The 22895-nt window shown below is 41.1% G+C and overlaps 1 protein-coding gene and 1 long non-coding RNA gene across 2 annotated transcripts in view; one reads left to right on the top strand and one right to left on the bottom strand.

Annotated features, from left to right (window-relative positions):
* Positions 1-2093: 2093 nt before the first annotated feature.
* The window catches only part of RNF11 (ring finger protein 11), a 29666-nt gene continuing 8864 nt past the window's right edge, over positions 2094-22895 (top strand). Inside the window, exon 1 of the mRNA XM_083619627.1 lies at positions 2094-2749. Coding sequence (XP_083475753.1) covers positions 2627-2749 — 123 coding nt within the window. The 5' untranslated portion in view covers positions 2094-2626. The remainder of the gene's footprint in view (positions 2750-22895) is intronic.
* On the bottom strand, positions 15004-21798 carry LOC310765092. The gene is made up of 2 exons (XR_014549439.1): positions 19199-21798; positions 15004-17011 (listed from the first exon to the last, which is right to left on the bottom strand). It is a non-coding gene; the product is annotated as an uncharacterized lncRNA (long non-coding RNA).

Genomic DNA, 22895 nt, shown 5'->3' with positions numbered 1-22895 from the left:
ATTTTGCATATGACTGGTACTAATACCTCCACTGAGATGACCAGCTTAAGTTTTTATGCTACTTTTTTCTATCTGGTCTCAAGCAGCCTACGTCCAAATCGAACTGAACTGAAGCCATTTTTGAAATCCTACTAGCAATAGTGAAGTGGATTGCCTCCCACTTTCAAAGATAGTAGCCAGCCTGCTAAATGTCTACTAACACCTACTCCAGGGAATAGAGTTTTAGACTCTTCGGAAACCCACTGTGAATACTTTGCAAGGCACTTCAAGGCTAAAGTCACCTCTATAGCAATATTGATGCTATATCTACTGCAGTCTCCACTGAGGTGCAATGTCTGTTGCAGCATTATGGGATCAGTTTTGGTGGATGCAGCCTACCGGTGCAGATAAGGTGCTTAGGACAATGTGGCAGATGTGTCTTCTTGCCCCTTGCCCCCTTGCCCCTTTGCCTTGCTAGAACTTGCTGAAATGGTATAACCAGATGAGTCTAGGGGTAAATCCATCCTGAAAGAGGCGGTGATCTGACCACTGGCTTATGACAGTCCAGAGGCCTGGGTGAATAAGAATGTTTTTTGCTTGGTGTTTAAAAACAGTGCTGCTGCTAGGCCTCCCTCCCTGGGGGCAGCATTCCATAAACAGAGACCCACTACTGAGAAGGCCCGTCCTTGTCTTCCCACCCTCTGCACCTCCCTTAGAGGGAGCACAAGGAGAAGGGCCTCAGGTAAAGAACACAGGGTTCAGGTTGGTTCATGTGAGAGAGGCTATCCTTCAGGTGCTGTGGTCGTGAGTCACATAAGGCTTTATAGGTCAAAACCACCCCAATTTCTGCTGAGTGGTGCACTTCAGGGATTCTAGGCATTTACCCAGGGTTTGTGTTTCCTTTGGGAATAAGACACAGTGGAGACTGGCATCTTTATGATATATGGTTTATTTGTACATATATACAACTTAAACCCAGATGAAGGGCTAATTTGTGAGAATTCACATTCCAAGCAGGTCTGGCCTTCGTAAGTGCAGCATTTGATTCAAAGAACAGCAAAAAGCCTTGCTCTGTGTATCGCTTCTCCTGACTGTCATTCCCAGATCACATGGAGTTCTGCCCCTCCTCCTCCTCCCTGCTTACAGACTCAAGAACCTCCTTCAGAGCCAATATCATTCAGAGTTGAAACTCTAAACTTGGCCTTTGCCTTTGGCCACTAGCACCCAGCAAAGAGGTCCTACTCTCCCTCACCTGGCAGAGGGCAGTTTTGCCCTCTGATGGTTTGGTCCACTATTAATGGCCCATCCAGCTAGCTCTGCAGAGCTGCCTTGGCTCGTTAGCATAACTAAATCCAGAAGGTGTCCGTGTCTGGCAAAGTTTAACCAAACCTTGATTAATTCTGACTTTTACTAAATTCAGGAATTATGGGGAAGATCTGACACTCAGCCATTTAGGGAAATCTGCTCCCTGCCAACCTACAACAATACAGTATTAACAAAGCTGGAGAATAATTTCTGGTGTCTCACAATATTTTTTTTTTGTTATAAACACTAGTGTTTTTTAATAGTTAATACAAAACCATTGTTGTCTCTTGGTTTTATGCTCGCCATTACCAGTCTGAATTAGAATATGCACCCCACCTAACAACACAGTGGGGGAAATCAACACTTGTCAGCGCATTGGGGAAGTAGCCAACATGTTAACGCTGTCATCTCCAACATACTTATCCGGCAGCAAGTCTTCGGGATTTCTCAGGAAGTATATACATAGGATCGGGCTCCCTACAGTTGCCCTGAATTAAAACGACAGTCTTAACGGAGAAAGGTTGCCAGCTGCTTCTTATTTGAGGGGATGCAACGTTACACCTTCCAGACAAAAGTCCTACAGCTGTGTCGGGAGGGTGGGGAGGCCCTCCTTTTAGAACGAAACGCGTAATCTGACGGGAACTTAATACGGGAAGCATATCGGGGCAAAATGCCTCCTTTGGCGAAGGGAAAAAGCCGCCGGTTTCAACGCCGCCGCAGATCCTGAAGGTGCTTGTTTCTCCCTTTGGCTCGGAGGGGAAGGTGGGGGCCAGGCGCGCAGCGAGAGAAGCCGGGTCTGTAGACATCAGGGCGAGAGGAGGAAGGAGGGGAGGGGAGGAGGAGGAGCTCCGGAGCGAGAGAGGCCTGCCTGACAAAAGCTCAGTGCGCAGAAGGCTGGTGACCAGGAAGAAGAACCGCGCTTGCGGCTGAGGGAGGAGACGCGCTCTGTGTATATACCTGGACGCCGCCGACGCCGCTTCCCCTGCCCGTTCCCCCGCCGGAGGGCTAAGCAAGCACCTTGCCGAGGCCCTGATGGCGGCCGAGGGCTAAGACCGCTCTCCCCTCCCTTCCCAACCCCGCTGCCATTTCTCCGCCGAAGTGCGGCGAGGAAGAGGAAGAGGGGGAGGCGGGCGGGCGGGCAGGCAGGCAGCGGGTCCCTGGGGCGAGCCGACTCGGGGCTAAGCTGCTTATGCAGGCTGGCAGGCTGGCATGAGCTTCCTGAGCTGGGCTCCTGCTGCTGCTGCTGCTGCTGAGGGGAGGCCGGAGGAAAGCCGTCGCCCGGAGCTGCCATTGTGTCTCTGAGGAGGAGGAGGAGGAGACCCCCCACCTCCCTTTGGGGAAGATGGGGAATTGCCTGAAATCCCCCACCTCGGATGACATCTCCCTGCTGCACGAGTCCCAGTCGGACAGGGCCAGCTATGGGGATGGGACTGAGCCGGATCAGGAGCCGCCGCCGCCATATCAGGTACCGTGTGTTGGGGGGTGAGGAGAAGGGCAGGGGGGAAACACAACACATTGAGAGGAGGTCGGGGTCGTCGTGAGAACGGCTGCGCGTGTCAGACGGGCAAACCCGGGGCTGGGGTTGCGGGGTGGGGAAGGAGAGGAATTTAAAAGGTGGACGGGAAGGCTACAAAAAAACCCCCCAAAACACAGGACAACCTGGTTGGGTGAGGCTTCATTTATTGATATTTGTGTGGATGTACACAGTTTTGTTGGGGGTGTTGTTTTGTTTTTTTAATGAAAATCCCTCATACTTGTGTCATTTATGCAGCGGCTAGGAATCGATATTAACCAAAATACTTATACCTCATGAGTTGCATGTCAGAAATTGGGGGTCTCCCATCTGCCCCCACCTTACCCACCCCAGTGCTTATTCTACTCCTGAGGTTTGAAATTTGACAACTGGCCAGACCTCTCTCGAAGCTGAACCTCTTCCTTTCAGCCTGATGGGGGAGACTTTCTTTGTTTCTGATTCTGTGCCTCTCTTGTCTGATTTTCAGCGTTAAAATGCTGCTGTGTTTGTCTTTTAATATGCCGAGCTCCCTTTTTAAAAGGCAGATATATAGAAAACAGCTTTCAGAAGTGAGCTTGGAACACTGTACTAGGCAAAATATAAATAACGGCAACAAAAATAAAACAGAACTACATCTTGGGTTGAATAAAACAGATTGTAACCATTTCTACTTGGAAGCAAGCTCCAAATTTCAGTGGGGATTACCTCTGTGTAAGCATGTTCCACACCTAATTGATGACACTGTTTTTCTGGACCTGATAATTTAATTATGACATTTTAAAATTACGATTTCAGATATAGTTTCTTCATTTAGGCCACAGAACAGGGGTTCTAGCTTTTCAGCTTGTGCAGCTTCCTTTGTTTCTTCATGCGGTGACATCACTGTCTGGTGTTGTTCTTGTCTCATTACCTTGTTAAGGCGAAGACTGTACACACACACACACACACACACACACACACACTATCTTTGTCTCAGTTTCTTTATTCTGCCTTTCATTATATGCAAAAGCAGTAACTCCAATCATTAATTTTGAACTTTCTTATGGCAGTAGATCCTATTTCTCCCAAGTGTGATTGACAGCAGGCCAGGGCAATGACATTTTACTCCTGGGTGTTTCTCTTATTCTCTTTCCCTTGTGTCCTCTCTGGTATGAATTTGCAAGTTTTAGAATTGGGATTGTTAGCTTTTTATTGTTTTTCATTAATATTTTTGCTGATGTCAAAATATATGAAGAAATTTTAATCTGTATTTGCGATCATTTTATAACCAGAAAAACACACTTGTTTTTGTTTTGGAGAAACAATAAATTATTTTTGTCTCATTGATTTACATCTAACAGTGTATTAATCTAGATTTATTCCTTGGTATTAGAACAGCTGTAAACAGAATGAAGTATTTTATGAAGATATAAGGCTTGGATTCTAAGCAATTATATTTCCATATTTTATTTAAGATAACGGAAGTCTTGATTCTTCCCCCCCCATCACTTTATTTTTTACAGGATATGAGATGTTTTCTTAGCAAGCACTGAATCTTGAAATGTGACTTGCACCCTCATCTCAAACATAAGCCTGGTAAGCTTAGCACATTAAATCATAGATAAAAACAAACAATGGTTTAATGTAAAAAAGCAAGGTGCACACGGCTCAAAAGTTCTCCCTTTGCTTGTCCGCTGCTGACCCATTGGAAAACAAGACAGTCTGGCTTGTTGTGACGTGTGAATTTTGGCTTACTTTACTTCTCAATTATGTGTTTGGGGAAAACAAACCACAAACCCATGTTCAGGCATCACAGCAAGCCAGAGAGTCACTTGTTTCCTGGTGATACAGCAGGAGTGGAGCCATGTTCAAAATTCCCCAGGAATTTTTTGCGCTTGGCTTTCGGCCACTTGCGACCAAGTGAAGATGCCTGGGCACCAGGATGGCGCCCAATATCTCCACCATCTGGCAGGCTGGTGCACAGCAGTGGGTTTTTTTGCTGCCATGCTATGGCGCAAGTCACCTTGTTCACACCATAGTGCTTCAGCGAAAGGGCAGTCTCTTCTTCTGCAAGCCAGCTGATTTGCGCAGTTGCGTAGCAGCAGAAAACTGCATCTTTTGTAGAGCATTATGTACCACCCCACATTTTTCCATCTATGTGAGGCAGGGCTGGCGTCCTGCTACAAGCAGCTGTGCTGAGCCCAGCTTGGAGGCCAGCTGCTCACCTGCCTGCTTGCCCCATCGCCTGATCCCTGTGGCGGGGCTGCACTGGTCCCTGCTGCTCTCACTCCTCCTGCTTGCGCAGCCTGCTTTCACTTGGGAAAGCCAAGACTTGGAGCTGTTCAAGCTGATGGAGGAGGTCCTGCAAAACTTTAACTCCTGATGTTTGGACAGGAGCAGTGAACAACACTATAGTTAACTGTTGTAGTTTGTCTTCACTTACCCCACCCCACTGCCCTGCTCAGTTGTGAAGAATATTCTTACGTTAAGAATGGTCCAAGCGACCATTAAGAAAAAGGGACAGGAATAGGCCAATATATATGTGGCTCAAGTGACTTTTCTTCTTTAAGTTCTCAAAGTTCTTATCCTAGTTCAAGGTTGTCATCTGCACTAGCCAGATGTTTAACTGATAATCAACCACAGTCAGTTCATCATTTGAAAAATAAGACTTTAGAGCCATCTTGCCCCAAAATGGCAACTAGACATTCAATTTTGGCGACTGTAACCTTGATTAAAGGTGCCATTTGGTCCCTAGCTTATATATCTGTGTTTCAAACATTGGAGTGGAGCAAGAATTTTTAAAGCATACTGCACATTCACATTAAACCATATTTTGTTTTTAACTATGATTTTAATGTGACATGTAGACCAGGCCATTTGAACTCCCATTGAGTTCAATGAGATACATTTCCAACTGAAGTATGCATGCATATGATTGCAGCCTTGGTATTTTGGAATGAGGTTTGATAAAATGCTGCTCCTAAAAACACTAGCAGTCATCCAGTGAAGTTATATCTGCATGTACAAGAGACTGTTCATTTGGCGTTTTTCATTTTTACCTTGGGTGCATCCATGTATCTGGCATGCACATTAATCAGGATCACATTCACAACTATCATGTTGCAAGGACTTACTTCCATGTATTTAATATCAGGATGTAAAGTCATTCAAAATATTCAAATAATTCATAGTTAACAAAATTACAGGAAGTATTTAATTTATATCGGTCACCTGCGGGTGTTTTAGATGATAATTATAGGTTGGCTCTGATGGATTGTTTGGACGATTCAAAAGAAGAGAATGCAGGGATGTTATAGAAGGATCACCAATATCTGAATCTTGTGCGTAACTTTGCACACTTTTGGGAAGCAGATGGCACTGAAAACAGTGATACTTTTTCTTTCTGAGTATTACTATATAAGGCTGCTTTTCCTATTACCTGGGTGTACTGTATATTCCATTGAACTCAGTAGGTTATCTCAATAAACATGAATAGGATAGGCTCTGCACAGTTGCAATTATGTGCACTTATTTAGGATTTTGTCTAATTGAAGTCAGTGAAACTTACTTTTAGGTAAAGATGCGTAAGTAGAAGGCTGCAGTCTTAACATACTTAAAGTAAAGGTAAAAGTACCCCTGACCATTACGGTAGGTCCAGTCGTGACCGACTCTGGGGTTGCGGCACTCATCTCGCTCTATGGGCTGAGGGAGCCGGCGTTTGTCCGCAGACAGCTTCCAGGTCATGTGGCCAGCATGACTAAGCCGCTTCTGGCTAACCAGAGCAGCGCACGGAAACGCCGTTTTCATTTGTCTATAAGGAAATAGTTTCCAACCAGTGCTTTTCTAAACTAATTCCAAATTACTTATCTTTTTTTTAAAAAAAATCTATTCTGATTGACTTGAACTTTTTCCTTTGAGGTTTGTGTGCATGCTTGTGTATTCACATGCACCACTTTGGCGTTCCCTCTTATTCACATTTATTTGGAAGTAATTTAAATTTTCAAGTAAATGTGCTTACAAAGAGTAATAATCCCAAAGGATTATTTTATGGTTCCTTTAAGTGCTAAGCAATTGTAAAGGAAATCATGTTTCTTAGCCTGATACAGATGGCTGTTTGTGAGCTCTGTATGAATGGAAAGATGAGACACAAATGTTTTACTAAACTAATAAAAGTTATCCAACAACCTAGAAATAGTTTTTGATTAGTTTCAGGTGTAACAGTAAAGCTACATAAAGACTTGGGATTTTGAAGGAATTGGAAAAAGAACTCCTCCCATCATACTAAATGTTGGGGTGAAGTATGATGACATGAGCTAGCTTGTATAGCGTGATTCCAAACCAAAATATCTCCTGGGACAATACTATAATAATGATATTTTGTCATGTCAGGTTCCTACTGAGTCATTGGAGATGATATGGGTATTGGGAAAAGCTGAGAGTGGGAAATATAAGGCAGGAAGCTGAGTTGTTCTGCTTAAATCAAAGAAGTGTGCCTGACCTGCAAGGTCATATAATATCAGGCTTTGTCATGACCTGCTGTGGTCAAGCCTGTTGGCATTCAGGAACCTGTCTGGCTAGTTTCTTGCTGCTCCCCCTGTTGGCCAGAGTTAGGGCTCATCACACTTTGTGGTGTCCCAGGTACACCTGTGCCTGGAAGCCACAACTATTGCTAGTGTGCTTTGCTGTGCTGCTTGAAATAGTTCTTTGTTGTGGCACAAATGGTGAATCCATTGTTAGAGCTAAGCTTGAAAATTATTAGAGCTATGGAGAAATGTGTTCAGTTGCTGTTGCAGACACTTTAATTTTGGCAAATATATGAAAGTTGAATACATACTGATAGTTTCAACTTGAATATTTAAATGCTTTTCCTTTAATTGAACGTGTGTGTGTGTTTAATTCAACTATATGGTGAATACCTGAAATAGTGTTGCTTTATCAAAATAGACTTTGAGATTGCATTTGACATAATTGATCTGCTGGATCTGGTTCATCTGATACAGTACTTTAACACTGGCTCTTAAACATAAGGAGCTTTTAATTAAATAGGCTATAATAACTGAAAACCAGAGTCACCAGTGCATATTTCATTATGAAGGGGATAATGTAGCTCAATCCTGTGCATGTTTCATTCAGGAGTATGTCCTAATTAGTACATTAAGCTAACTCAGTGTCCATGAGCATAAGACTGCAGCCTAAAAAACTGCCATCAATTCCTAGAAAAGCATTGCATATATATGCAGAACAATACTGTACATGTTCATTCAGAAGGAAAACTATCAAGTTAAAGGGGTTTACTGCCAGGTAAGTGGGCATATGATTGCACCCATGGTGATGTTTGTTATGGCATTTCCAGCTGCAAAAAAATCTAAAGGCTATATTGATTTATGCAAGTTCTAGGGAGATCAGGTCATGATTTTAAATATTTTTTTGTGAGTCTAATTTCTTTCCTGTTCTTGTTACAATACCTTTATGTATTATTCACTGTGTCATAACTAGGCTGTGGCCACCAGTACCAGGCTGACTTTAACAGCAAAAGCACATTCTTCCAAAACATAGAATGCCAAGACTGATTCTTTTGGAGGTGCCATATCCATATTCAGGTTGGACTTGCAAACCTAATGTGTTAGCAAGGGTCTCCCCTAATACTTATATCATTTCCTTTGTGTTTTTATACATACACAAAGCGCTAACTTTTACCTAGCACAATGTCCTGTTCCTAGGTTGGAAGTAGGGGTGAGTGGGACAGAAGAGGAACGCTCACATTTTTCATTCTCTAACAACTATTGTACAAAAGACATGAGGTAAAATACATTGGAAGGACTAAATAGAAAAATCTACAAAGAAGAAAGGTTACCAGAATGGGGTATCCTTGCAGGTGTTCCTATTTATTTGAAAGACTTACATGAGGTAATTCCTTTGAGTGATATAGTAAAACTGCATTCTCCTAAGGTGGCAATATGGTGCTGCCGTAACAGAGAAATAGTGCAGTTTGTCTTTCCTCACCAATGAGGTCACAGGCACCATCCAGTAAGTCGCTCTTCACACTTGTGCAACTATCACTTCTTATTGTAATAGACATTCTAGAAACAATACAGTTTGTTCTTGGAAGCACATTATTCTAACCAAGTAACATGGTACAATTTTATTAAATGGTGCTGTGGATGGTGTAACAGCTGGGCCTTCGCTTTAACCCTTTCTGCACTACAATACCCCCCCTTTGAATGGTGTACATCACTTTGGCTGTACAGTGGTACCTCGGGTTACATACGCTTCAGGTTACAGACTTCGCTAACCCAGAAATAGTGCTTCAGGTTAAGAACTTTGCTTCAGGATGAGAACAGAAATCGCGTGGCAGCGGCGCGGCAGCAGCGGGAGGCCCCATTAGCTAAAGTGGTGCTTCATGTTAAGAACAGTTTCAGGTTAAGAACGGACCTCCGGAATGAATTAAGTATGTAACCAGAGGTACCACTGTAATCCTTTGGTTATAAACCCCATTGTACTCGGTGGACTTGCATCTGAGTAGTTGTTAGTAGGTGAGGTAGGGTAACATTTCAGACAAATGCCATATGTCTGAGTAAGGCCCATTCAGGGTGATTGTTTCATGAAATTCCTTTTGATCATACTAAATTTATGAACTCTGAGTAGAAGAACAACTGTCATTTAGAAACTAGCTTATTTTATATTTGGCAGTTTATTCAAGCTTTTGTTGTTTCCAGCTCCACTTTTAGCGCTCAACTTTCTGAGGTTTGAAGCTTTCTGATGTCATAAAAGTTCAATTTCTGCAGCTGTTCCAGCTCAATAACTTCATGGCTTAGTAATGGAAAAAGTCACATTCCAGTGAACTTGATTGGACCCAGCATTTATATACATAAAGTTCTCCCTCTCTTGCCAACTGAAAAGAGCATCCCTAAGGGTTCGGGCCTGTTCTTAGAGGGAGGTTAGAGAGCCTTATGTAAAACTGCCCTTACCCATTCATAATGTTCAGAGAATTGTAGTCATAAAGTATATCTGTTAAATGCCAGATGTGTATGTGTGAGACTGTATGGTAGATTTCAATAGGAAAAAATTAAAAATAAAGATGAAATAGTGGGAACTTATTAGCCACCTTTGTTTTTATATACGATTTACTTTTTTTTGTGTATTTGTGCAATGTTGGGGCATCTCACTTGGATGCCACAAAGTAGGTTAATGGGACAAATCAAGCCAATCAGTTATGTTAAAGTAAGCTGCTGCTGCTTTTTAGGGGGAAAAGCCCCTACCATTATTTTTCAAGGCAGACTTTCAAAATCCTGATTCAGTATTGTTCTCTTGTTAATTATATGCTCTTTGCTCATGCTCTATTTACACTGAAGATCTATAGCAGTTCTTCAGGAGTAGTTTATTTATTCTAAATATTTATATCACTTTTTACTTCAAAATTTTAGGGCTCTAGAAATCTGGATGTCGCTGGACTACAATTACCATCATCCCTGGCCATTGGCCACGGTGGCTGGGGCTGATGGGAATTGTAGTTCAGCAATATCTGGAGGGCCAACAGCTCCCAACCCCTTCAGTAATCCCATCAAGAGGTTACCATGAGAAAGTTCCATTATTTCTTGTGTCCTGAACAGTACTGGATGTGAGTGAATATGAGTGAATAACCATTTAACAAGCTGGTTTTTGTCTGTATTCTCTTTTATCACCCTGCCAGCTGGTGAGGAGAATCTTGCCATTCCTCTGCTTTCCTAGATTTATGATTGGGTTCAGAGGTGTGACAAGATTCCTCACTACTCCGCAGGACAATACAAATGACAATACAACAGCTGGACAGCTAAGTTGGTTAGAGCGTGGTGCTGATAATGCCAAGGTTTAAGGTTTGATCCCCGTAAGGGATAGCTGCATATTCCTGCATTGCAGGGGGTTGGACTAGATAATCCTCAGGGTGCCTTTCAAATTATGATTCTATGACCAGCTTATAAAGTGGTTACATGCACACCTCGGTAGATTATCACTTGCCTAATGGTTGTCTTTGTTCACCCTCTGTATGAGATAGACGTGGGCAAGCTCTTTCTGGCTTCTTCATAGGAAGAGGGATTTTCAGTTCCTTCAGGGTTCCACTCCTCCCTTAGCTGCAAGTCAGCTCTTTTGACTGTTCTCACGCTTTCACTGTGTGGTATGACATTGGCAGTAAATACAAGCTTTCCAGTAACCATGTGCTGGAAAAGGACATTACTTTTGGAGTATGATCCTGAAGGGTAAAAATACTAATATTTGAAATTGTTTTTATTTATAATATTTATATAAACGTAAAGGGACCCCTGACCATTAGGTGCAGTCGTGGCAGACTCTGGGGTTGCAGCGCTCATCTTGCTTTATTGGCCGTGGGAGCCGGTGTACAGCTTCTGGATCATGTGGCCAGCATGACTAAGCCGCTTCTGGCGAAGCAGAGCAGCGCACGGAAACGCTGTTTACCTTCCCACTGGAGCGGTACCTATTTATCTACTTGCACTTAGACGTGCTTTCGAACTGCTAGGTTGGCAGGAGCAGGGACCGAGCAATGGGAGCTCACCCCGTCACGGGGATTCGAACCGCTGACCTTCTGATCAGCAAGTCCTAGGCTCTGTGGTTTAACCCACAGCACCACCCGCGTCCCTATTTATATACTCACCAATAATTAAGCATCTCTGGGCAGTTTACAGTAAGTGTGTCATCAGGTCTTCATACGCTGGTGAAAGATTATTTAGAGGGTGTTTGCATCTGTTTTGATGTATGTAAGCGGGTGATAAACTCACGAGACATCGATGGTTACAATAACATCATTCATTTCTGTCATGGGACTCGGCTGTGTTTCCTTCTCTTCTCAAAACTGTCATTTATTACAGTAGATTTGTTTCCACAGCAACAGACTTTGGTAAATAGTGGAGTGCTGGAAAGGGTTGGGCTTGGGTGGGGGAGTGGGAGCTTTGCTTTGTTTTCAAAATGCTTAAGTCACATTGTGCTTTTACGATGCTCAGTTTTGCTTTATCACTTATAGAAATTGTGTCTGCTTTCACAGCAAATGATTTATACTGATCAAAAATGTAATTCTATTCTAGGGGAAATACAGCAGAAAATGCTTAATTCCGAGTCTCTAGGTACAGAGAGCACACTCCTGCTGTATTTGTGCATGGAAGACAGAATGCAGTGACCTCCATGCATGCAGAGAGACATGCCATGTGCCAGGTTTGCACAGTGCCTGTATCTGCATTCAGTCCCTGAGGACTCTGAGCATAAAAACTGTGTCATATGATTGCCATTCCAGTATTATTTTAAAAATGAGCTAAACCAAATGTCTTACAAACCTAATTTGGTTTGTGGGCTCTTCAGATTTCATTGTCTGTGTCATCACTTACATTCAGAGGTGCTCGAGTGGTTCAGAAAACTTACTTAGTGTCCTGCTCATCCCTGTTTATCATAGTGTCAGCATAGCTCAAGGACTAAGAAAACTGTAGAGTTTAGAGTAGTAGTTGTTTTTTTAAGAGAATTTAGCATCCTGGTCCTTACCTCTAACATGTTTAATTGATTTTATGAATTTATATGCTGCCCTTCAATTTGAAAACAGTTCCAGTATTTATTTTCTTTAATAGGGTGATAGCCTGCTTTAAAGCTCTGGTGTCCCAACATACCCGAGGCAAAATGAGTGAAAAACAAAGGTTATTAATGATTTTATTTTGTATGGCTGTTCCAGGTAGTTTATTAATCCACTTTGATGCTGAATTGCTGGAAGAAACTGTAATCTACTCAGCTATTCTATCGTAATCTCTTATATAGGGACAATGAATTTACAGCAGAAGTGATACTGTTGTTTGACTGAACTTCAAAAATCTCATTATGTTTCAACAAGATGTATTGGCTGAACTCCAACTTTGGTAGCACAACTGTATTCTGGCTAACTACATTCTCCTTGTAGTTTAATACAGAACAGCTATTCTCAGTCACTCCTCTATTTAAGATAAGATATCTAAAATGACAAGCTGCCAAATTGCAGGACTGATACTGTGCCAAAATGCCTGCAACAAGATACAGTGGTGCCTCGCAAGACGAAATTAATTCGTTCCGCGAATTTTTTCGTCTAGCGAATTTTTCGTCTTGCGAAGCACAAAATCCCATAGGAATGCATTGAAAATCAATTAATGCGTTCCTATGGTCAAAAAAAGTCCAAACAAAGCCAAATTTGGTACAACAAGAGTTTATTAAGTGCTCTTTAAAGTCACACATACTGTAAAGAGCATTTCAAAATTCAAACCCAGATTTTTTTAAAAAAAACAGCAGAGTGGCCCAATGGTCACAGAAAATCATAAAAATGCAGGGGGGAAAACACAAGCTTCCAGATTCTTGCAAACCCCTCCCCAACTGTTCCCCCAGCCACCCAGCACACAGAAATTCAAATCCAGAATTTTTTTTAAAAAACAGCAGAGTGGCCCAATGGTCACAGAAAATCATAAAAATGCAGGAAAAAAAACAAGCTTCCAGATTCTTGCAAACCCCTCCGCAGCTGTTTCCCCAGCCACCCAGCACACAGAAATTCAAATCCAGATTTAAAAAAAAAAAAAAAACAGCAGAGTCCCCCAATGGTCACAAAAAATCATAAAAATGCAGAAAAAACACACACAAGCTTCCAGATTCTTGCAAACCCCTCCCCAACACCAAGTCCTTGAATTCCAAACACCCCAACCCAAAATCCAAAAGCCCCCAAAAAAGTTTTAAAAGCTTAACTTACCAAATAGCTGCAAAAGAAGTTTTGGAAAAGCTTCAAAAATCACCAAAGTCTTTAAAAACCTCAAAAAAGGCTACTATGTACACTGCGTTCTATGAGTTGCTCCTCGAAGTCAAGTCGCAACTGTATTAACGGTGTTAAGAAAAAGGAAACAAACTTGCAAGATGTTTTCGTCTTGCGAAGCAAGCCCATAGGGAAATTCATCTTGCGAAGCAGCTCAAAAAACGGAAAACCCTTTCGTCTAGCGAGTTTTCCGTCTTGCGAGGCATTCGTCTTGCGGGGCACCACTGTAGTTGACTAAGCCTGTAGTCACCAAACTACATCTTTCAGAGTCATGTTGGAACTACTAGGACTAAGTGTGGGATAAGTGGAACCACAAATCACACAGTTGTGCCATCAGGGAACGATTTTGGGGAAGAAGTCCAGGGTCTGACTCAGATAAATGAACAGGGCTGGCTTACTGCATTTTGAAGTAATACGCAGTGCCTGCTAAATGGGGGAGCTGCAATTGACAATAGATCCAGTGTTGAGCACCCTATGATTAGTTATTTTGCTGCTTATTAGTGTAAGTTGCCCTGTGCTCCTAAGGAAGAAAGGGCAGGGTAAAAATCTTATAAATAATTAACACATAAATTTGTATAAGATGAACTGGTTTTTGGTTTGGGGTTTAATAGCCCCATTATACTCGTTCTCTAGCAGCCATAACATAACAGCATTGTTTGAAATATACTATATAGCTCTCATTGCCAAGATATAGAGCTCTTTTTGTACACACTAGGACACTGACTAGTCTTAACAAGTAGTCCCAAGCCAACAAGCCCCTATATGTATACAAAGAAATTTAAACAGCACCATGTATTCTGTGGTGCAGGATGCTATGTTGTTTAGAAAAACGTGAGCAAAACTTCCCCTTGCATTTCTCTGATCAGTTGGTGCAAACACAGAACAACCATGGAGGGGAAGGGCAGCATTTCACACTGGGAAGAGATGGATTGTAAATGTTCCTAAGACTGATTCTTAATATGCAAGCTATGGTTGTAGGGAACCAGCACCACATCTGTGCTAGGCTGAGTAGCCAGCATAGCAATATTGGTATATTGTGTTACTTCTGGGTATTAATGAGTGTGAGGTTTTTAGTACGGTAATTGTCTGTAATGCAATTTCATATTGCATTGTGGTGGTCTGTTTAAATTGTGTCCAATACTTTGTCTTGAAACTGGCATAACACTTTGCATCTTCTGCCTCCAAGCTGATGTCACATAGAGTTTCTTTCATGTTTTATTGCAGGCATGACATGACTTGCTCAAGTTACTTCCATATCACCATTTTTTAATTAGTACAAGTCACTAATTCGTGAACTCGATAACACAGGAATTCTTTTGAGACTTTCTGAATCTATATATGTGTATATACAAGAGTCACAGAACTGACATTTGACAGTCATCCCATATGTGAAAAATAATACAGGAAGTAACTCTTGGTGGGTGTGTTGTTTTTTTAAAAGAGTAAGAGTGCTCTTTTATTTATTTTTATTCATTTCATTTCATTTCTTTATCACATTTCTTTATAAGTTTCAAAATAATACAAAGGAGGCCATGTACAGTATGCACATTTAACACAGCAAAGTTAACAAAAAAAATTAAACATAGCAAAAGAAAACATTACTAAAGGAAGTCAAATAAACTGCACATTTGAAACAGCATAGTTGGCGAGAGAATAAAATATTATCTTAAACATACAACATATATTTCTGCTGTTACTGCCAATAGTGGCTCTGGCTTGATGACCTTGATGACTAAGGCAGCCAGTATTGTCTCTCCAGCAGCCTCAGCCTTTGTAAGTGGAGTCAGTCAGGACCCTGCTTTCCCAGGAGCAGATCTTCCAGGACTCACAGGCAAGATTTATTGACATTACTGCAGTTAATAAATGAAAATCACAAGTCTCTGGTTCATAGGTATGGTGGTATTGTGTGTGTTGATCTGTGGCCTAACACATGGGTGATTCTGCAGTATTGTGGAGGTTGGTTTTATTTATTTAGTTTTTATTCCCTCCTGCCCTCTTGATTGCAAGAGAAATGATAAGATTATTCTGCAGGGCTCCGTTGGTGGCCGATTTCTGAGATGCCTTCATTTTTCTAACTGATCTATGGGAAGCATTACATAATACCCTGAGGATCTAACCAGGAACACCCAGCATTAGCTAGATTCTGGACCAGAATGAACAATCAGCTTTTTCAGTTGTTTTATGTTTCCTTTAGATAAAATTCCAGTTAGTGCTTTGGCAATGATATTTTCATAGTGCAGTATTACAGCAGCCTACAATGAGTAATTCAGGCAATAAGGCAGTGGACTAGGAGTCAGCAGACTTGGGTTGTGATTTTAGAACTGCAGTGTCTTTCTTATGTGCATCTTGCCCAACAGTTTTGATGATGATAATTATTTTTTCTTAAACAATCATCCTCCAAAACTCAGTTTCAATAGCTTCATTTCTATGGTACTTTACTAAAATACAGAATTTGGTTAAGTGTATTTAAATGCACTGTGAAGGATGTCAGACTGCATTTATGTTGTTCCTCAGGTGGTACAGCTAGAGAGATACTGGCTAGCATTAAAATATTCTCATGATAATTTTGGTTTACTTGCTAGGAAAAGTAGTGATCATAATTTGATCTCAGCTGTGCTAAACACTATCAAAATATAGGAGTGTTCATATAAAAAGCACCTTCTTTAACCAATCTACAGCAAACTAAAAATCTAGCATGCATGATATTAAAGGAACGTTGTGTGTATAAATAAACCTTTCTCAAATTTAGCAATATAACGTATTTGTATTTTGGGGAAAATGGTTTTGTTATGTTTTTTGCTAGCTTGCAATTGAGTCTTACTTTCTGAACTCAAAACAGTCAGCTTTCAAACCAGTGGGAGATCAGAGGCTGCGGTAGCCATTCTCCCATCAGAAATGTCATCAGTTCTTATGTTTGATCAAAACCTAAAGTTTGGAGTGAAATGCTCTGTTTATTTAGAACCTGAAAAAAGTCCTAATCCACCCAGTTTACAGTATGTTGGTTATATGCTAATATAGCTAGATACTTAACCCTTTGCATACAGCATATTGCTTTGCCCTATAAATACACAAAACAATTCCCATACATTGACCTGATATTCCTTACAACAGCAGTGAAAGGTAGACTGGTCTTATATTTGAACCAGGAATTTCACAGTTCATGTTATTAACCATCCTAGCAGTTAAGAAAATATTTTCTTGAACATAGACAATCTGTGTTTTTAGAGTTGGCATCTCTCTGTCTCGGCAGACAATGGAAGAATGTCCCTTTGCAGCTGAAGTCAAACCATTGGAGAGTTACACAGCACCTGTTTTGGCTCTAGAGACATGTTTTGTTGCAGCTGGGGCAGATGAAGGTGTCTGGTTGTGCTGATGCAGGTGTACAATGGCTTTCCTTCTTTCTGCTCTCCTCTCAGCAGTCATTCCTCCTTTGGTCACTGCAATGGATACACAACCTGATTATCTGTCTCCAGGCACAGCTTTTTTAAAAAAATAAAAAATACCAGTGACCAGGTTTTTTGGAAGTTTTTTTTAAAAAGTATTATCAACCACCTGAGTGAATATACTTCTTTCTTGCATGTGTCCTTAGTGCAAACATATATTCTGTATTAGAAGTGGTTGAGCTCTGAATGAGATCACTCTTGGACTTGTGCCCTGGAAACTGAAAATGCACAGTCACAGCAGGGATAAGCTTTGGGTTATCACAAAAAGGAATATAGTACAGTGGTACCTCGGGTTAAGAACTTAATTCATTCTGGAGGTCTGTTCTTAACCTGAAACTGTTCTTAACCTGAAGCACCACTTTAGCTAATAGGGCATCCTGTTGCCACCATGCCACTGGAGCACAATTTCTGTTCTCATCCTGAAGCAAAGTTCTTAACCCGAGATACTATTTCTGGGTTAGCGGAGTCTGTAACCTGAAGCATATGTAACCCGAGGTACCACTGTACATGCTTCCCATATCAGATACATTAGTGTAAACACATTTTATTCAACATACAAAGTGCTTTTTGGTTGCTGTTCAGCTGTTGCAATAAGCAAAACAAAAAACCAATTTTTGTAAGCTGTATGGTAAAATTGGAGTGTCTACTTCTCTCATCCGTGAGGGAAATTGTTATTGTAATTTGAGAGAAACATTTTACATCTTTGGATTAGGGGATAAACTAGGGCACCTTGGTTGTGCCGAAAAGGGAATTTCAGCAGGAGTAACTTGCATGACTGCTGCTAAAGGTGCAGAAACCCCTCCCTCTTTTACATCTGGACAGTCCACTTTGGAGCCTTACCAATTAACAAGGTAATTGCTTTAATCAAGCAAGGAGTGGGGGTTTTTTTGTATCTACTTTACTCTGTTTCTAGCGAACTAAAATGAACTCAATATGCAATGTTTTAGGGTAAATGGGGTCCATTTTGTGTAGCACCATACCACACCATTCATTTGTCTTGTTTGGTCATTGATCCTCATAGAATGGATGGTGTCTTAGTTGCTGTTGCTGAGTCCCTCCAAGTAGGGGGCTCTGGTTATTTTAACAATAGAAGTGTCAGCTCCAGATCTTGTTGCCATGGCCAGAGAGAGATGAGAGATTATACAAGCCTAAGGCTTATTCCAGTTTGTGCACATAATGCTAAACAATAGTAGTGTTGCAGCCAAAAAAGCCCCACCAAGATATCTAGCCAATTTTAAAAGGGAAGAACTTGGAGGTTTGGTCTTACACACAAAACACTTAAGTAACTTTCACCTCCATCTTGGACAGAAGTTGGGTGATCTGGTTTAAATAAGAAACAGCAGAATTTTCCACAGGCACACATATCAGATGGTAACTCCTACAGTGTATAAAATAGTCCCAAGAACAAGGATGGAAATATTTGGACTAGGTTGGTGCTGAGAGTGAATTGTGCATGAATGTTGCCTGATTCCAAGTCAGAATATTTATCTAGTGAGCCAGTACTGCCTACTCTGACTGCAGCTTTCTAGGGTCTCAGGCAAAGATCTTTCTACCTGCATATTTCAGTTGGATATGACAGATTGATCCTGGGAGCTTCTGCTTCCAAGGTATGTGCTCTATCATTTAAGCTATGGCCTCTCTCCAAATGTGATCCCTCACACATGGTTCCCTATTTATGTAGATAGGCATTAATCTGCCAGAAATGCCCATCTGTTGATTAAGGTTAAATGAGTATGAGACATATGGCCAACCAGCATGGAGATGCTCAGTCTGTAAAAATCCTAGGGATCGTATATATGCTCCTCAAACAGAAACAATTTTCACATTAAAGTGAATTTGTAGGAAACACAAATGGCAACATTTCTAAACTATCAACTGTTGTGGGGACATACTGTACATAGATATTATATGCTATTTCCCTGGCTGCAATCTCCAAAAACAAGGAATTCCTGCCAACTCTGTTCTGAAGGAATGTAAGGGAGGGATTTGTTCATTTCACTGATTCTTTACTTTAAATTTGTGCGGTTTGTATATATTGATTCTGTTTGTGCATCCCCAGTATCATCCAAAGAAGCTGATAAACTGTTGGTTGTAGAACAACTTTGCAGAAATGTTGAAATAATGTACTTTTCTGTTCTGAAAGTAGTCTGATCATCAAGCCATTTTTTAAAAAATGCATACTGTAAAGAAGGGGGTGAAATCATGGATCAAATCCAGGCTTTCTTGGAAAGATCCAGGCTTTCTAGAAATCAACTTTCTAGATCCATTTCAAATGGGCTTAGGTCCGGTTTTGGCACAGGAACTGCTTTGATGACCCTGTATGATGACATCTATTGAGAGAGACAGGGAAATGTAGCAATGTTAATTCTCCTTGAGCTCTCAGCAGCTTTTGACACCATCAAAGCAGTTATTGGGTTTTTCCAAGCCAATTTGTTCTAGAGACCCTGAATCAAGGTTGGCTAACTCTGTGATCCTCCAGATGTTGTTAGACTTCAACTCCCATTAGCCCAACCACTGATCAGCAATGATGGGAATTACAGCCCAACAACACCTGAATAGGTTGGCCACTCTTGTCCCATGTTATGATACTTGGAAGGTAGATTTTATGCTTAGTAAGAGAGTTGTATATATCTGAGGTTTCAGATATAGTTCTGTAAAAGTGAAAGCTGATGATTAAATCTAAACAGTCAAGGAAGTAATGCCCTTCTGATATATTGCATACAGGGTAACTGCAGTGGTTCCGTTCCTGCTTTTTGTTGCATGCATACTTCTGCAGCGTGGTAGCATCTATCAAAACACTGGAATAGTCTGGGTGCCATTCTACTTAGGAAGCTGTTTATGTGAGGCAACTTTCTACACAGTTTAGCCAATTTTAACAATGTTGGCATAACCCTCACTCTTCACTTAAGTAGCTTCCAATGTGGAATGAGTTACTGGTTCCATTTCTCATAGTTACCATGTCACAAATATGGAGAAACAGCCTGTGGCCTGATTCATGTGCTACTTCGGCTGTTTGATTTGGCTTGTTCTCTCCTGCCTGAAGTGACACAATCACTGGCTGATGGCAGAGTTGGGGGGTGGGTGGAGGAGAGGAGCAAGCAAACAGCAGTAGTAAATAAACTATTAAGGAAGGAAATACTTTCTCCCGTCTACAGGGTAAAATGATGCCACTCTATCCCATTGGCTTCGTGGTAAAGCCAGTCCTGCCAGGCAGTGTTTAATTTGGCTGCTTTGCACAATATTTTGTATTGCCCAGGCAAGGCTGTTGTTAACAGGAATGGTTTCTTCAGTCCAAGAAGCAATTTCTGTAAATCTACAGTTAATATGCAAGGCAGGTGGAAGCATGAACAGACTTCCATAGAAAGGCTGCTGGGATTTGGAAGGAAGCAGGGATTAAGCGGGGGCCACATCCATTGTTGTAGTATTGTTCATTGCCCCTTGGAAATGAGTTATTTTTGCCGCTTTCTCCAGACAAATGCTTTTGACTTCCAGACCAGGCTGTGCAACCTTTCTGCTGTCCTCGGCAAACACAGCACTTTCTCAATTTGCAGTGCTTAAAATTAACATTTTTTTCTAGTGTGTAAATCGTGACTTATTGGATTTTCAGGAGTAGCTCCTGATAACAATGAATTTTATGTAGACCCTTCCCTTCTTCCACTTCAAAACAAAACAACTTTCTAAGGATGCATTCAGACCAGCACTTCTGTTTATGCAACTGCTTCTGATACTCCACACCACATCCTGTGAATCTTATCGCTGTTTGCACTCTGTTTCCTGAATTTTTTATTCTCACAAAAGCTTGTACCTCATTAAAGAGGTACAAGCTGGGGTTGTCCATGTGAAGCACCTTGGAGATTTGGATTTGAACTATACTGCTGCATGTTCTTTTCCAATGAGGCTGAATATGGGACTTTTGCCAGATAAAATGAAATTTATCACACCTGGTAGGGACAGGAACCAAGTGAAGAGCAGCACTGATGAGCCACTAAACTCATCAGACTGAACTGTACCCTAAGACATTATCCTGGAATGAGGGAGCATGCTGTGCAATAATTGAAGTGCAGAAATCAGTTGCTTGTAACAAGGAGCTTTATGCTTCATTAAAATAATTATTATTTCTTGCTCTTCACTTAATTCTTTTTTGCCAGTTTCTAGAATTTTCATTGGATGGATGAATTGTCTTGGGGTAGTTTATATTTTTTAAAATGCAGAAATTTAATGAAGTTTATTGTAGTTGTACGTTGGGAAAGATTGAGGGCACAAGGAGAAGGGGACGACAGAGGACGAGATGGTTGGACAGTGTTCTCGAAGCTATGAACATGAGTTTGACCAAGCTGCGGAAGGCAGGAGTGCCTGGTGTGCTCTGGTCCATGGGTTCACGAAGAGTCAGACATGACTAAACAACTAAACAACAACAAATGCATTCAGCATTCAGCAATACAAACAAAATAGATTTTATCATTTTTACCTTTTAAAGATTAGCTATGAGTTTAGTTTCTAGGAAGAGAAAAAAAGTATACAGTCTTGAAACATGGAAAGAATCATAATTATGTAAATAACACAGATAACTATCTACATAGAAATTTATTTGTGGCGTGGTGGTTTAGTGCAGGACCCTGTGTGAATCCAGCCACACATTTGAGATCAACAGACGTCCTCTTGCACATCCCTTTGCTTTTTGGGGTAGGGAAGTTATGCATGGTCAGGTATTTTCAGTAGTGGCACCTGCATTACTTGGTTTCCTCTATCACTTAGCAGAAACCCCTTAGATATTTTTTATATATAGTGGTATATAATATTTTATAAATAAATATGGGACAGAAGGTAAAGAAGGTAATGCTGTTTGAACACAGCAGCTTACGTAGGTTGATGTCTTCCTGCTTTTTTCTGAGTTTTGTTGCTTTTTTAGCCAATGCTGTAGCAGAATGCTGTTTATTGCATTCCAATTTATGTTTTATTGGTTTATGGATTTTTAGAGGATTGCAAACTGCTCTTAGGACTGTTATGATTGAAGGTGCAGGATGAAAGCTATTTAATAAAATAACTTTAGTCACATATAATATTGTAAGTTACAAATGGTAATTTACTGGAAAATGCAGTAAGATTAGAGTTCAAAGCAGAGCCCTCAAAGTAATCTGTGAAGCTGGTATATCTGATTTATAGGCGAACTCAGTCGGAGGGTCCTCTTGTGGACCCCCGCCCCCTGAGGTCAGTCAGGTGGCAGCCAAAGGGAGCCCTTTCCTTGGAACTTTCTAAGCATGTTTGCTAGGTGCCACCTTTGTTGTTTTTAAGTGCCAGATTGTCCTGTTCCCTCACACTTCATCTGCTTGTTTATTGCTGTGGTTTGCCGTTCTTTAAAGATCATGTTATAAGCAATCTTTTTTTGTGGCTGCATTTATTGTGGCTAGGGGCCTCAAAAGCCAGCAGTGGTCTGGGCCTCCCCAGGCCTCTATTCAACCATCAACATTAGGTGGTTAGGGTTATGCTCAGTTATGAAAATTGTAGAAAAAAGCTCTCAAATTACAGTCTTTTATTTATAGTAGGCAGCAGCCACCCTAAGGAACTAGATTTGGGTAAACAAAAGAAGGTAAAACAATATATCTTTTTAAAAATCAAAATTGGCATTTGGGTTTTCTTTGGTATAATATTGTACATCAATATGCCCAGGAAAATGTTTTTGTAATCATGATGTTTTTAATGGTGGGGGTAAGAAAAATGACTACCCTTCAATTTTTATAAAGTTCACTATACAGTTTTTGTTTGTTTGTTTTTTTGCTATATCCCTATCCTGTCTTTTTCTGCTACATACCTAGCCTCCACAACAGACCCCAAGAGTGGTATGTTTCAGGGCAAACTCCCTTCTAGTTTGTTTCCAGGT

This window comes from Podarcis filfolensis (genome assembly GCF_964270895.1).
Source record: "Podarcis filfolensis genome assembly, chromosome: 6".
In the NCBI taxonomy this organism is placed as follows: Eukaryota; Metazoa; Chordata; class Lepidosauria; order Squamata; family Lacertidae; genus Podarcis; species Podarcis filfolensis.
The sequence above is the reverse complement of the archived record's forward strand: the minus strand, read 5'-3'. Positions and strand labels throughout refer to the sequence as shown.